Source organism: Chiroxiphia lanceolata, chromosome 21 (genome assembly GCF_009829145.1).
Source record: "Chiroxiphia lanceolata isolate bChiLan1 chromosome 21, bChiLan1.pri, whole genome shotgun sequence".
Taxonomy (NCBI): Eukaryota; Metazoa; Chordata; class Aves; order Passeriformes; family Pipridae; genus Chiroxiphia; species Chiroxiphia lanceolata.
In genome coordinates, this window is record NC_045657.1 from 4,234,577 (window position 1) to 4,250,574 (window position 15,998).

Sequence of the window (15,998 nt, forward strand, 5' to 3'; positions counted from 1 at the left end):
GCAAAGTTTCTCTTCCTGTGTCTCCTGTGTTGCTGCCCTGAATTCCCTCCCCACTCCCTGTACAGGGGAGAGGAAAAGATGGAAAAGGGTGAGATTGAGGTGGAGAGAGAAAAGAGGGGAGTGCAAAGGGAGGGAGCTGACAGTCATCCCTCAAGGTCTGAAAAGGAAAGTGTGTGAGAACAGCAGTAGCTTTATTTATTCAAAGACGATTTGCATCTTAAACAGGAATCCATTTTATGAAAAAAAATGGAGAAATAATCTTGAAACTTACACTAGACTCAGTTAAATAACGAATTTCCCATGGATTATTCTTCATGTGTATTTAGAAGGAAGGTCCTGAATCCCTAAACATGTGTCTGAGTCCCAGAGATCAGTGTGAATCCTCAAGTGTGCCCCACGTGCCCCTTTGCAGGATTGAGACCTCATCAAGTGAGGAAGAACAACTCATTATAAAATTGGATGTGTGCAAATTCAGCACTGATCCATTTGTTCAGCTCCCTTTTGCTTTAAAGAGCTCTGCACATTCAGATCTGAGTGAAGAATTTGGCCCCTGCTGTTTCACACAGGGGTTGAAGTGACGGACAAAAATAGACATTGTGCTCCCTGATTGATTTGGGAGTGGATATTTTCCATGAAGCTGAAGTAGTAGGGATATAAGGGAGAGAGGGTGATTATAAACAAAAGGACATATTGCAGCATAGGACAGCAGGGCAGTAATTCAGTTGCAGTTGTGATGCTAGTTATAAAACACTATCTGCAGAGGTGGTGTTTCTGACATCAGGAGAAAAACCTGATAGAATTATAGCCTTGAAATCAATCTGGGAATAGGATGTAGAAATCTATAAATCAGATACAGAGCAATCTACAAAGTCTCATTTTTAGGAGGGCTCCGTTGATGAAATTAGATTAAAATAAATTTACATATATATCAAGTTTATTATTAAAATCTAGTCACATCAGTAAACAAAATTATTTGTGAAAGAGAATGTTACTCTGGTTTTTGAACTCAGAGTAGACCTCTTTGGCTGATCAGAACACAGAGTTATTGTCTGCTTGTCAAGTCACAAATCTATTCCTTAGAGCTAATAAATGGTTAGTGTTCAAATACTATGTTTTATCTGACTCCCACCTCATAAAGCTACTATACATAATACTAAATTATACAGCATTGAGCAGGATCAGTCTCCTGACTCCTCCATCTTATGGAAAGAAAAACAAACCTAGTAATTGATGGTAGAAAAGAAGGAAAATAAACTTATTTGAAAACAAACAAAATGGGCTATAAAGTTTGTTAAAATGTAATAATAAAAAAACTCATACAGCATCAGCTACTGCATCCAAAGAACTGCCCTGGAACAAAAAGGAAAATAATTCAATTTCCACTGGAGAGGTGAGGTACAGGGGTTTTTTTAAATTAGAATTTGCAGTGGAGTGAGGGTTTGCTGAGTGCAGGGGAACCTGTATCAGCAAAACCTGGCTCCCAAAGAGCTGCTGTCCCTGTGCTCACAGAAGACATGAGCTGCTCTCCGTGTTCCTCCCTGTGAAGCAGTTCCTGCCTAAGTGGACAGGATCCCAATCCTATTGAACTGTGGCAGCCTTTAGGGCAAATGAGGAACTGAATCCATTCGTGGCCTCTCAGCTCTGGAGTAAAAGACACCATGAACCACTTAGTGCCCACAGAAAGTGGGAATCCACACACAGGTTGGCATCTGAAGCTCTGAACTAATGCAAGGGAGTGACTTCAGTTCCTCACCCAAACCACTGCAAAAGAGGTATTTTAGCTTTTGTTAATCGTTAGTGCTTGGGCAGCAATAAGAAATGTATCATATAGCCATGGGCAGTTCTAATATACTGAAAATTCTATTTAATATTCACCAAAATATTTCTTATCCCTCCTGCTCTCTCCCAAACTTACAGTTAAAATAAGATTCAGCAGCAACAGTGTCATCTGTTGTGAATCTCTGGTCATTACCTTCAGCCGGTCCATGCCCAGCTGTCTGCTGGGTCCAGGCCAGCCTGAGGCAATCAGCAGTTTAAGGATTCCCTGAGCCAGAGGATCATCTGGACAACTGTCTAATCACCCATTTGCCTTGATTTTATATGCACTTCTGGCCACCAAATCAAATCACATTTCACTGGGTGTCACATGAAAACGCTTCACTGGTTTTTCCAGGTTCGTTTCTGCTGTGGAGAAACAGTCCCAGGCATCCCCTGGTCATGTCTCCCACCACTCCTGATTTTGTAAGCCTCTTGTTGCCTTTCAGTCACCCCTTTCCCAAAGAACTTTGGCCTGGTTATCCTTTCCTTTCCTGGTAGTCATTTCACTCTTCTGATCATCCTGTCTCCCTGTTCTCCTCCTTCACTGGCCATTCCAGCTGTTTCTTTGCTGGGATGGGACAGCCAGAACTGCATTCCACTTTGAGGTCAGCACTGTGTGCTGGAGGTTTATGTAGTAGCATAAGTTATTTCCATGACTTAGAATTGCTGATTTTCTCTCAGATGAGATAGATTTTGGGAGAACCTCTTTTGTGTGTGGACTGTGGTAACTAAACTGTGTCTCTTTCATTGAAAATACACTGAAAATTCCCGAAGTGTCAAAAATCCCAAATTAGTGAGTACAGTCTCAGCAAGGAGCCTAAAGACCCTCTAACTCAAGATTTCTGTAGTTAAACTGGAGCCAGCTTTGCCTTGGAGTTCTCAATCCCTCCCATCTGTGCCAACAGACTCTGCTCTTACATGTCCTGGGATTGCCAGTTGCTTTGTTCCAATATTTCCTTTGTTTTTGTCCATCTGATCTGAATCCAGGCTGGATTGTTTTACCTTTCAGTATTGATTAATTATATTACAGTAGCATCTACAAATAATACAAGTGGACAGACAAAGCTGAGCAGGGGAGGGACGAACTATAGGATTGACCTCACAGTACATATATAATGTATTTCAAATACCCATTTTTTCAATATTAAAGTTGTTTCTTCCCCAGTAGAGAAAATAAACAGCAAAGCCTCTCCAGTGTGAGTTTTCCAGCTGTGTTATATTTAGTTTTCAAAATGATGTGGCTGTATCCCCAATTATGTCATCTTTTTACATAATATATTTAAAGCTTCTTTTTCATCACGCTGCTAAGAACCTGTATTCAAACAGTTTAGGCTAATGAAGTTCCTAATTTCTCAGGTAGAGTCTCTGAATATATTGAAAAGGGAAAAATCAGAATGGAAAAAAAAAAGATTTTTTTTCTTTTTAACTAGTTGCTCTTTACATGGGGCTTTCATATTTCTGCAGCTGATCCCAATGTGGATTAGGGATAATAAACAGCCTATTAATGGAGGCCTGAACTAGGAAATGGAGTTTGAATCAGCAGCAAAATTCAATGGCTGGCGAAGGTTAATAACTCCATTACTATCAGCTCTATTTTTGAGCCGTTTGAAGAGCTGGGTGTTAGCCTTATCTTACTCCTCATTAATTGAGCTAATAGAACCCCAGTGACCCCACCATGCTGCCATTATCTGAGAGTTTACCAGACATGGACTGGAATACTTATCACTGAATATGTATTCCTCAGATTCATTTTTATATCAGAAATATTTTTGTTAAAGATTAGCTCTCCTCAGGTTTCTTTTTGCCTTTTCGTTTCTTTGCTGCCTTTTGCAACAGCTACATATTTGGAAATTACATGTAAATTACTTAATTAAATTCCTATCAAGGAACAAGCTAAATCTCAAAATAGTTGCATCAAGGAAACATAATAGTGATTGAATTATTCTGACACGGAAAAATCTTACAGAGCATTTTTAAAACTTTGGCCTGATTTAAATGATGGATATTAGATGTGCTTTTAATTGATGGCATACAGAAATCTGATGAGTAGCAAAGAAGAAATGTTATCATTATATCTTACTTTCTCCTTATTTTCAGGGTGAAAAAATGATGTGGTAATCAAGGTACTAAATCAGTACAATAAAATTGGTCTTCACCAGGGAGAGAGAGAAACAATAGGAAAAGTCCAAGTGACTTACGTAGGATCTGGCTTAATTCATGAAGTAGTAAAAATAATAGGCAGAACAATTCTCTGTTTCAATCATTGCCATTTTTTTCTCAGCCCACTCTTACCAGACCATTCTGTGGTTGCTGGTTTGGTGACTGTTGTCTTCCCTAATCCTGATGGATTTCCTTTTATTATCCCTCTGCATATCGGTGCTGCCACCCCAGCTGGGCTCTTCCTCCTCTGTGACGTGTTCAAATCAAACAGGCTTTGGGTAAAAGTGGGACCTGAAGGAGCAGGATCTCTCTGAGGTCAGTGGGGTGCTTGTGAAACAGAAGCTTATTTTGGGAAGTGGGTTTTAGGTGATGAATTTTTGTCTTCCCCATCCCAGCAGAGGTACTCACCCTCTTACCTTTGATGACTGCACCCTCAGCTGTGCTCTGAGGGACCACAACACCCTGGCCCCAACCAAAATCCCAGCATTTACTGGGCAAAATCAGGAAATCTTCCTTGCATCTGGACTGGCAAATGACTTGTCTGCTTCACCCAGTGAGTGGCATCAGTTTAATCCACAGCTCCTTTTCCAAGCTACAGTCATTGTGCTCTCTCTTGATGCAAGTGCTGGGAGACTTAATCACTGGCAAGATTTTAATGAAGTCATTTACCTTTGTCTCCTGATCTGCCTCTGTTGGAAGAGGCATTGCTGAGCTTGGTGTAAGGGGGAAAATCTCTCAGGGGATCCCTCACCTTCCCTGAACCAGCTGGGCACAGAAAGGTGTGCAAAGCTCTGGTGTGAGGCTCTGTTCACCCACATGTAGTGCAAAAAGTCCCATACACAGAGTTTTGCCCACAGAAAATCAGTGGAAGCAGCTCCTTACACAGATTTCCAAGGTTTAGCCATCAGTGGGGAATCCTCATTCTCTGTTCTCCTCCTCCTCCTCCTCACTAGACTGTGCTCTCTCTTCCCCCATAACATAACACTAATCTGAATAGAAGCTATTGCTCTTAAATAATCCAATAGATAGAAAATTGGATGATTACAATAAAAAGATTATGTCACTTCTGCTGCACATTCTGCCTGACCTATATTGGTACCGTAAGAGCCTTTCTCTCCTGGGGAAGGGCATTAATATGCATCTTGAGCCAGCAATAGAAAAACATCAAATGCAGTTTTAAAATCCTTCTAGGGGCTTTCTGGAGGATGCTGCATTTGCTGTCACAAGCTGATTCTGCTCCAACAAGAATAGGAGGTATATTTGGCTTCAGTTGTGGGAGGCAGGGATTATTTTTAGAAGTTACCTCATCTCATGCAAGCTCCTTTTGATGGCTGGAGTTTGTTTGGTGAAATCCTGGATGCAGCAATTAAGGAGATCTCTGATCTCAGCAAGCTTCCGAAGCCTCCAGGAAGAGAAAGAAGAAAAGCTTCTACTTCTAAGTAAATATTTTTGGTTTTATTGTTATTTTTAAGGACCCGAAACCACATGCACAACCCTTTCATTCTTTTTGCTGCTTAAAGAAGGGTTTGTTGGTTTGTTTTTGGTTTTTTTTTTACAGTAGCTATCTCTAACAAATAACAAACGTTAGGAAACCTGAAGGCTTTCTGTCCTCATTGCCCTTATGTTGGAACTGTTTTTCTTGGAAGTTACCACCAGTATCAAGGCTGCCTTTCTGAACTCAGTACTGAACTGAATAGAGAAAACTCTGTAAAAGCAGTAGAGTCTGGGCTACTTTTCATGTTTTTGGCAATGGTAGCAAGTTTTAGACAAGATTAACCAAACCAGCAATGTCTCTGCTTTTCCCACATGGGAACACAGTTGAACTGGGAAAGTTCTGGGCTCGATGTTAATGCTTTCAGTGCTTCCTCCCAAAGTGCTGGGAAGTCTCCATGCTCTCCAGGCACAGCTCCCAGCTCCTCCTTTGGCTGCCAGAATTAGATGCCTGTGTAGTAGCAGCAATTTGATCAAGGTGACTTTGAGTCGGTGACACTGGGTTGTATTTGAATCTTAAAGAGTCCAAAAACTTTGATGTCAAATTTAACATTACAGGAAGATTTCTTCTGGAACACTTGCCTGTGCAGTTTGGAAGGAGCTACTTAAGCCAGGCAACGCTGCAGAAAGAGGCAAGATCCCAGAAGTTTGGTCAGCTTCTCAAAAGTCCTGTGTCCTTCCTGCTCCCGGTCACTTCTGGGCAAAGAACTGGCTTGTGTCCCTACAAACAAAAACTGTTTACTGTGGGATATTATTTGAGATTGTCTCTGGTTCCCAGAAGAAACTGAGGATTTTTACTGAACCTTGTAGCCGAGTTCTCATGTTTGCTTTTAAACTTTTCCTGTATTACTCAGGAAGCTGAGCTGAGGAGAACACTGGAAACTCTCATGTTTCCATCTTGTCAGGGGGAAACATGTTGTTCTGAGAGAAGACCTGAGAACTGCCTGAAAGAAGAACCAGACTTGTAAAATCCTAGTTCACAATGACAATTTCGTGGTACTAATCTCTATAAATCAACAAGGGTCGTTCAGGACATTCACCTAAGACACGGCTTTTGTTTAAGGAATGAAAAGAAATAATCATGGAAATGAAAGTGTTATTTAAATAGTGGCCAAGTCATCTAACCGTGGTTTTCCCCTCCGCCCTAATCTTTGCTTAACTCTTTATTCACATGTTTTGGGCACCAAAGAGCACCCCCAGAGCTCACTGAACTCTCCAGTCCTGGGTTCCCTGGGGTCTCCCAGTTTGCTGTCCGTTTATCTTGCTCTCCATGACTGACTCCAGTGGGATCCAGCAATGCTCTAGGTGCTGGGGGAGTGCTGTAGCTCTGGCCCTGAGGGATCATCCTGCAGCTCTTCTCCAAGGCTGTTTGCTACAGAGTCACTTCAACAGTTTTGCTAAGATGGGTCTGTAAGAAAAAGCTGTGGCTGCACAGTCATGCACCATCAGTGCAGTTCGTGGAATGTAACACTGATTGGTCTCTCAGGGTAAAATATGATGTGCTTTTTCAATTCTGATTATTTCTTCATGGTCTAAAGCAGTCATTTGCAGTGTTTCACCTTAATTAACTCAGCAGTTCACACACAAATAAGAACCATATACATGCAAGTCTGATTTTGTAGCGTTTAGGAGCTTTTTGTAAGGAAGATAGTGGTTTCAAGATCTGACTGGAACCAGAAAAGCTTCTGAAAAATAAATGAGGGAGAAAAACTTTAAATATAAAGGTGCTGCAGCATTTTGATTTAATTTACCAATGCATTTACTTTGCATTGGGTAAGAGAACAGATATAGATAAAACTGATGAGAGTTTTGCATGTGTGAAAACTGGATGAAGAAATTTAGTGTGTGAGAAAGCATGAGGGGAAGGGAGGGCTGGCCAGGTGTTGTCCAGCATCTCACATTGTGTCAACCTCTCACCATTTACTTCAGTAGTGTGGTAGCAAGATTTGTCTGAATATTCTTCTGACTAAACGTAGCAAGGCCACCTTTATGTCTGTACAGGTTAAAACTCATTTTATGAACTCCATAATTACTAGAATTCAGGATTTCTGGAGTAAAAAAACTCGGGCAGGATTGTGCCAGCTGTGCTTTGATTTAGTGGTCTCTTTGGATCTGAGGCTAATCCCAGAGTAAGACTTTACTCAGAGCTGGTGTGGCTGGCAAAATTGGCCCACCCTGAAAATCATCAGCAGAACAGGCACTACACTGCTTTTGCTTGGATTCTCCAGGCTGAAGATCTGGGAAGACAAGTGCATCAGTCTGTAGCAAATACAATACAGCTTGGGTGATTAAAACTGACAAGTAATATTGCATATTGAATGGAGACTAGTTTGTCATTACCATGAGGATTAGAAAGTGTAATCTTCATTAAAACATCGGTGGATTTACTGCTGTTTGCCTTGGAACAAGATATTTGCTCGGAATTTTCTGGTGAGTAAATTTAGTAAGTGCAGGGCAACTTAAGAGAGCAGAACTGAATACTGTCATAGCTTATCCTGCAGGAAAGATGTAGGAATGATCCCTTATGCCTGACAGATGCACTGGGTCTAATTCTATTGCCTTGGATCACCTGCAGTCACATAAATGTATTAATCACTATCACTTAAATTGGCTTCCTTTGGCTCCAGTGTAAGTGGTGACCCAGGGGTTTTGTGCCATGCAAGGATCATATTTTCTGCCCCCAAATTCATTATGTTTACCAAATTCCCTGTTATGGAATGCTGTCCTTTTAAGGCTTTAAATACATTTTGTGAAAGGCTTTTATCTGTCCCACAGAGGTTTTTAAATTTATCCTTTTCTAACACATTCTGTATTTCTGAGCTCAGTAAGGCACTGCCATGCTTTGCACATGGTAAAAATAATTCTTAAAAAAATTGTGGTCAAATATTGTTCTTATATAAATGCTGGTTAATATCCCACTAATACACACTGGGTGAACAAGCCACTGGACAGTCTGTTCTTTTATTAGAACTGACCAAAGCTCAGGGTACAGTAGGTTAAAAGAGTAATTGTTTCATTTAACCTTCTAGTAAATGCTGCTACTTCTGTGAATATAATTTAGGGTGATTTTTAGGCCTAGTATATAGGAAGAGTTCCTCCTCATATACTTGCAGTGAAATAGAAAGATTCATATTGGCCATGAACGTACTCCAAAGTTAAAGTAAAAGGAAACAAAATAAAGAAATAATGTGGTTTCTCAACCCTGAGTCATGTGGGCTCCTCAGATTCACATATATTTTTCTTAACAGGGTTTGCAGTGAAACACTAAACTGTCAAAGCCAAGTGGGGGTGGCTATGGGGAACCTGCCATATTTTTGTAAAGTTTACTTTCTCCTTTTAAAAGTGCAGTTTCCTCACAGAACTCTGTCTCCAGTGGTACATTTCTAATCTCCATGGATTGGAGATTACAGGATTGATTGGCATAGGAACAAACCCCAAGGTTTCATTCCACCAGCCAGAATATAATCTCAGCTTGGAAACTTGCTGCCACATTTTTTTCTGTTATAAGTGTTACTACCAGTCCATTCTACTGAATCCAGGTTTTATTAGCTTTCCATTGCTGAAATGCATTTTGCTTTGTGATGATGAAAGAATTCAGTGTATTCCAGTTCTGTAATTAGAATCACCGAATCCTAAAGGTCCTCAAAATCCTTAAAAAGGTTGGAAAAGACCCTTAAAGCCATCAAGTCCAACCATCAGCCTGGCACCATCACCATGTTCACCACTAAACCATGTCCTCAAGTGCCAGATCCACAGGTTTTTTTGAACACTTCCAGGGGCAGTGGCTCCACCACTTCCCTTGGCAGCCTGTTCCAATGCCTGACCACCCTTTCCACGAAGAAAATTTTCCCAGCATCCAACCTAAACCTCCTCTGTTGCAACTTGAGGCTGTTTCCTCTAGTTCTTGCAGCAAGTAACTGTTACTCTGAAAAAAACCATGCAATGGAACACAGCAACCTCAGTGATGGCAGGAGAGAGGGCTGGACACAATGACCGTGGAGATCGAGGATCAGATTCAGTTCTTAAGGTCTCCTGGCTGCATATTTGCATTTCAGACCTGGGAAGTTTGATCAGCACAGCTTCCAAAGTGTCCTGTCTGCCAAAGCTTGAGAGTATCTTCCTAGGATTTCTTAAGCATCATGTTGTTTCACTGCTGAGAGCGGGAGAGCTCCGGGGTCAAGCTGAATGTTTGGGTTTAGGTCCTAGCTCGTAGAGAATTTCTCCACTTGTTCGTAACTTTCTCCTCATGATGTCTTCCTCCTCCCCACCCCTACCTGACCCTGCTAGAGCTCTCAACTGTTGTTTTACCTTGTTGATGTTTTGTCTATATTTGCTTTAACCAGATGCCCCTCTTTGCATGCAGCACTGGGACTCATCCCCTCTCTCCTATCAACAATAATTAGCCTTGTAAGACTAATGGAAGAAATCGTGTCTAATTACCCTGTTGAAGGCCCAATTATGTTATTAACATTTGTGGGCTATAAGCTAATGATGAGGAGAGCCTCTCATTTGCATAGCATTAAGTTAATTGAGCTGGAAGCTATGGGGTGGAGAGCAGTGCTGATAGCAGGATCCTGTTACAGAATGGATAATGATGACCGGAGCAGGACGATTCACCTGACAGGTTTATTAATTAACAGCTATCTGATTACCTCAAAGAAATGGCAAGTGGCAGTGCTTCTGAAAGAAGCTGCAGTATTTTTTTTAATGGAAGATGTGATATCACTGTGGATATTCTGGGGTGATTTATGGTAGTGGCACTGTGAGCTCGTTCCTGGAAGCCGACACAAAACCCTGCCCTGGGTTCCTCCCTGCCCTTAAAAACCTGCTGCAGAGGTTTAGTATTTCTGAATATGCCTAATTCTTACAAAGTCTGTGCCAGCGAGTTGGGGTGGTTGCATGAACCATAAATCTTTAATTGTTATGTAAGCTGGAAGTTTTGCCCTCAGAACAAGCAGAGGATTTGATTGTGTAAAAGGTGCTTTTCATTATGGCAGGATTCTGTGTTGTGTTAGGGAGAGAATAACTACAAACATTCAGCTTTCCACGTTTTCCTGATATGTGCAAACTGCAAGTGGAGGTGAGTGCCCTTACCTTCAGTTTATTTCTTGGTACAAACAGTTATGCAAAGTGGTTAAGCCTTTTAAGGAACAGGAATCTTTGTTTAAAACAGTTCTAAGAAGAAAAATCCATCTTTTTCTTTTTTGTTATATGTCACATTCTGTCTGATTAATTCCAAACACATTGTAATTCATAACAGATTTAGACAGAGTCTTGTTTGAACTAGAGTATCTTTTAGAGGAAAAAATCACTCTTTAGAAGTTGCCTGTGCAATCAATCCAAGCCTGAATAACTTACTACACAGTTACTCATCATTAGAACCCCACACTCAGTTCTGAATGTATCTGAATGTCAAATATAGTTTCCATTCAGCAGATCTCTTATATTTTTTTCCTCTACACTGAAGAGCCCAGTGTTAATCTCATGAACTCCAGACCTTACCTAGTGACTAAGATCCCCAGTTCATCTTTGAACAATCTTTGCTCAGGAAAAAGAGAAAACATTACAGATTTTAACCTTTCAGATAATGACTTTTTGTCTGTTTTGGTGGCCTGGTGATTAATGTTTCAATAGTAACAGGCTTGTGAAGAGCAGAGACCTATAGATAAAATATATTCATCATTACTTCCATGGAATATCCTGAGCTGGAAGGGACCCACAGGGATCATCCAGTCCCACCCCTGGCCCTGCACAGAACCCCAACAATCCCACCCTGTCCCTGAGAGTGTTGTCCAAACACTCCTTGAGCTCTGGCAGCCTTGGGGCTGTGCCCACTGCCCTGGGGAGCCTGGTCAGTGCCCAGTCACCCTCTGGGGGATGAACCTTTCCCTGAGATCCAGCCTGACCCTGCCCTGACACAGCTCCAGCCATTCCTGAGGACTCCAGGAGCATCCTCCATCTCCTTCCAGCCTGTGATGGTTCAGAGCTTAGTGCCCACAGCTGTGTAGAAATCACTGAAAAACGTTGTTCAGGAAAACCAGCACAATGAATAAAAACCTTTAATGGAATTTAAACCTTCCATCCTCCTCGTCCTCATTAGCTTTCTGTAATCACCAGCCCACATAATCAGTGTGGATGGAAATATCTTTACCATATAAATTGGATTTTCTCCAAGGTGTTCTGCAGTTCACCACAGTGCCTGGCTGTGTAAAATAGACAAACAGAGCATCGAGATCTGATAGAGCAGGAATTATGTATTTAATTCAGTTTTCTGTATAGAGTGCTCATAAAAGCTTGATCATGATAGAGGGGCCAATAAACGTTTGGGAACATAAATATTTCTGTAGGAAATGGCTTTGTGAAACATTTAGTTGTAGAGTAATAAGAACAGAGAAAATCAGGATAACAGAAATCTCAAGGTACTGATCTGGTGGGTTGTATATGTTGCAATGATAATAATGTTAAGGGAGAGTTTTTATGGAACCAGTAGCACCAAATACATTGAGTCCTGCCCTTTTTACTAATGAATTCATTTTCTTGCCCCACTTGCTGCCTCTGCTGCTCCAAAATTCAGCTTTAAAGCTGAAATGCAGTGGGTGGCACCTCAGGGGGCTGAGCTGCTCCTCTGCTTGGACACAGGGCTGTAAGTCCTCTGAATTTGTGTGAGCTGTTTTGAGCAAAACCTTGGGCCATGATCAGATGTTCCAAATCTGCAGAAGGCCAGGCAGTGCTTGTGGCCAGGATGAACTGTGAGAAAAAATGCACCTGTGTGAGGATTTCAAGGGAAATCCTTGAAACTCTCTCTCTTTGTCTTTCGTTTTTCTGAAACATCCATTACTTGTGTATTTAGGCATCAGTCCAGCCAGACAACACACAAGGAAATATATTTTAGGAAAACACACATCAAAAAGTGTTTTAAATGGCCAAATTGTAGTACAAAGCATTCTGGCAACACAGCTGGTGCTCTGTCAGTCTGGAGGGTAGAAAATATGAAGAGAACCCATAAGAAAAATAAAAACAACCTAGGAATAGCTAATCAGGTTAGAAGGGATGTTTTGGCTGCAAGGATTTTGAGGGCTGTAGAGAAAAATAGAATAAGATTAGAAAATCTTTGTCCATCCTGTGTGACAGATGTGGGAGAAGATGGAATCGTTTGTTACTTCTCTTTTTTTTCCTCTGCAAACAGCAGCAGCAATGAGCTGGCAGGCACAGTGAAATGCAGTTAGCAAAAGTAATGGGAGTTGAAAGTTTGACCTTTTGTGATGGAAATTTGATATGAAAAAAGGGTCTTTTGATAATTTCTCTATCCAATCAGATATGGGAGATGTCTTGATCCTGTTTCCTCATTTGCATGCTGACTGATCTCATTTGAAAACCCAATCATTCAGAAATATTGGGACGTCAACAGAAATGTTACAAACAAGGAGTTGTTTTATCTGAAAGGTCTGCAGGATGTCATCTCTTGTTTTTCACTCCAGTGGCCTGATCTCTTCTTCATGATTCCATGTTTTTATTGGCAGGATAAGTTGAACATATTGAAATGCAAATAGCCCCTTCCACATCGAACCAAAATATAGGAGCTTTTCCTGTGTGATTGATTATATCCAGGGCACTTCAAAAGAAACAAAGAAAATACTTTCAGCAGTGCCTCTGATTCCTTGACATTGCCAAGTTCTGACGTTTCCTGTTAGCAATCACTGGCACAGAGTGATTCCTGAGCCTGGGCTCACCTCTGCTCTTCCCCCGTGTAAGACCCACGTTGCTGCCTCTCCCCGTTCCTGGGATGTGCCTGAGCTCACTTTGGCTGCACAAACACACTTTTTTGTTATTAACAAACCCTCTTTGTCGCTGTCCCGGGTGCTGAATGTCATTAATGCGTTTCATGGATTTTGCCAAATTGCAGAGGTGTTTAATCCAACAGTGATAGAATTCAAAGCCTCCCAAGATCACACGTTGGCTTTCAGCCGTGTGTAGAACTGTCCAGATGATTATCTGCCTCATCAGATTTCAGAGCTGAGGCACTGCCCACTTAGGAGAGTTTAGGATCAACTTTATCTCCCAGACAACTTAACCTTTCTATTTTCTAGAACAGGCAATCCAATTTCCATTTTACTCAACCTCCCAGTGGGTTAATGACAAGTTTTCCCACTGTGTGACTGGTGTCATTATCCCTAATTTCAGAGCCTACCTATTAAATTAATTTCTTAAGCCAAAATTTTGCATTACTTAACCCAGAAGCTTGGCACAAATTATCAATATGTGGTAACTCTCAGTAAAGAAAATTATTTTAATTTTTTTTTTGCATACTACTTTTTTAAAAGCAGGGTCAAGCTATATGAGAAATCTTTTTTCTTTAGTAGCTCAAGATTTTTTTTCCCACCTGTTTCTCCACCTGGGCAACCTCACCCCTAGCCTGCTAATCTGAGTACTGTCCTGGGAAATGGGATGTTCAGCTCCTTCTTTCTGGGGCTACTTAGGCTTGCTCTGCTTTTTAGAAAAAAGTAAGTATTCACTGCCTGTAGGTCTCTTGCCTCCCTGGTGAACACCTGCCTTGGCCTGCAAAGACATTCTGCTTTTCTGGTGGAGGGCACTCCATAGGGATTGCTTTCCAAAGCCAAATCCTGGAGGGATAGGGAGAAAAGGGATGAACCAGATTATAAGCTTTACATAATAGTGTATCTTGAAAGTCATTGAGTTGCTGTTTGTTCAACACTTTGCAATGTAAAGCTCTAAATTAGACAGGGGGTCAGGATTTACCGTGGTGTCCCCCAGGTGGGTGACAATACAGCTTGTTAGGGACCCTTGGAGGTCTGCAGACATTGCTGAGCCACAGAAAGAGAATATTCACCCAGCTTGTTGTTTATTCAACAGATTTCAGGGTCTAACCACATGTGTGGGATGTTTATCTGATGGCACCTAATTTCTTCAGCAATACTTGTGCTTCTGCTGTATGGGCTTGGGATTTCACTGCTGGAGGAACGTGCCTGTTTTGGCTGAGGACAGGAGTAACTTGACTGATAGGGCTCTTCAAATCCAGAGACTCCTTTTCATCAAACCCTGTGGCCTGTCAGCTGTGGGGGAGTGCTTTGTGAAGCTGCAGGAATGGCAAATTCCCCCATTCCTTGTGCAATAAACTGAAGTTGTTGGGATGAGTAGCTGGCACGACTCAGCAGCTCTCTGAATTAGACACCGAGCGTTCTCCCAGATGGGAAATCAGCCTCCTTCATCTCTCATGTATTTTAGAATATCAAACCATGTAAGTTTAAACACCATGTATTATTCTTGATAACCACAGCAATCTAGCTCTTCCTTGCTGGATTTCTTTAAATATACTCCCCTCTCCACCTTCTCCTTTCGCTTCTCAGTATTAAAAACAAAAAGCAGCTCATCGTACCAATATTTCCTCCGTGGTGAAGTCAGCATAGAATAGCAGTGTCCAAAAAGTTGTAAAACAAAAGACTATCATATGTTGCACCTTTTAATCATGTAATTGCTGAGTGACATTTAACTCTGAGGCTTTAAGTTACTCCTTTGTCAGCCAGCCTTCTCCTTCTGCCCCTCTCGTCCCTCCCTCCTCCCAGAGCAACCTGCTTTTGCAGAGTAGTGCTTTAACTACACTGAAGTTTGGCTGGGCTTCTACATATTACAGCAGCAACACGAAAGCAAACAATTGAAGTATTTGAGAACAATGAAATATGTATGGCTATCTGTGACAGCCCTATAAAGCAGAGCAATTAGCCACGTAATCCGAGAAAGCCAAAGCCACCGGCAGCCCACGGTTCCCTATTAGTTAAATGCTTTTTGTACGTCCTCATCCCATCAAATCAACTAACACTTCCTTTAATTGGTTCATGAATTATACAGCTTGGCTGCATTATAATTTAATCACCAGTAAACATTCCTGGGGCCTGCTGTAAAGTGTATAGCGCTCATTAATTCCTTAATTTCAGCAGATGGAAGGGGAGATCGGATGAACGGTGGCAGTACAGAGCGCCTTGGGCAATGGAAGAAGGGAAAAAAAGGTGGGGGGCCGTTTAGATTTTTTTAAGGGCTGTCAGAAACTCAATCTGTGAGCTGTCAGCAGCCTGGACCCGCTTCCCCCCCCCCCCCTCCTCCCCCTGCCTTCACCCCACCTACCGCTGCAAGTGACTGACGGATTCATATGGAGCCTTGTCAAGCCGTCTTTAAACATCAAGCCAGCGGGTAAACCAAGCCCAATGTAAATTAATTCTTGTCTTACGGGCCCCCCTTTCTCTGTCCCCATGAATATTTCATGGCGGGCAGCATAAATATTAATTCTAATAGCTCTGCACAGTGGTTATTATTTCTGTTTTATGACAAATATTCATAAAATATTCAGGACCCTTTTTTAGAACATTTACACACTTGATTGTGAAATTTTCCAGCTTCCTGGGGACACAGTAAACATATTGGGGTTCTCTTGATGGACTTTTTTCTCTCTTAATTAATACTACGCCACATTAATATTTAATCAGATTTAGTTTTCCTTTCCCCAGAAGTGAACCCTA

General features: G+C 41.5%; 1 protein-coding gene across 6 annotated transcripts in view; it reads left to right on the top strand.

Moving 5' to 3' along the window:
* Positions 1–15,998, top strand: part of AK8 (adenylate kinase 8) — a 67,690-nt gene that overhangs the window by 41,582 nt on the left and 10,110 nt on the right. For 4 of the 6 annotated variants that reach the window (XM_032708448.1, XM_032708446.1, XM_032708450.1 and 1 more), the window contains one exon: positions 15,420–15,491. The exons of the other annotated variants lie outside the window; for them this stretch is intronic. In XM_032708448.1, the coding sequence (XP_032564339.1) occupies positions 15,420–15,491 (72 nt within the window). The remainder of the gene's footprint in view (positions 1–15,419; positions 15,492–15,998) is intronic. 6 annotated transcript variants of the gene reach the window in all.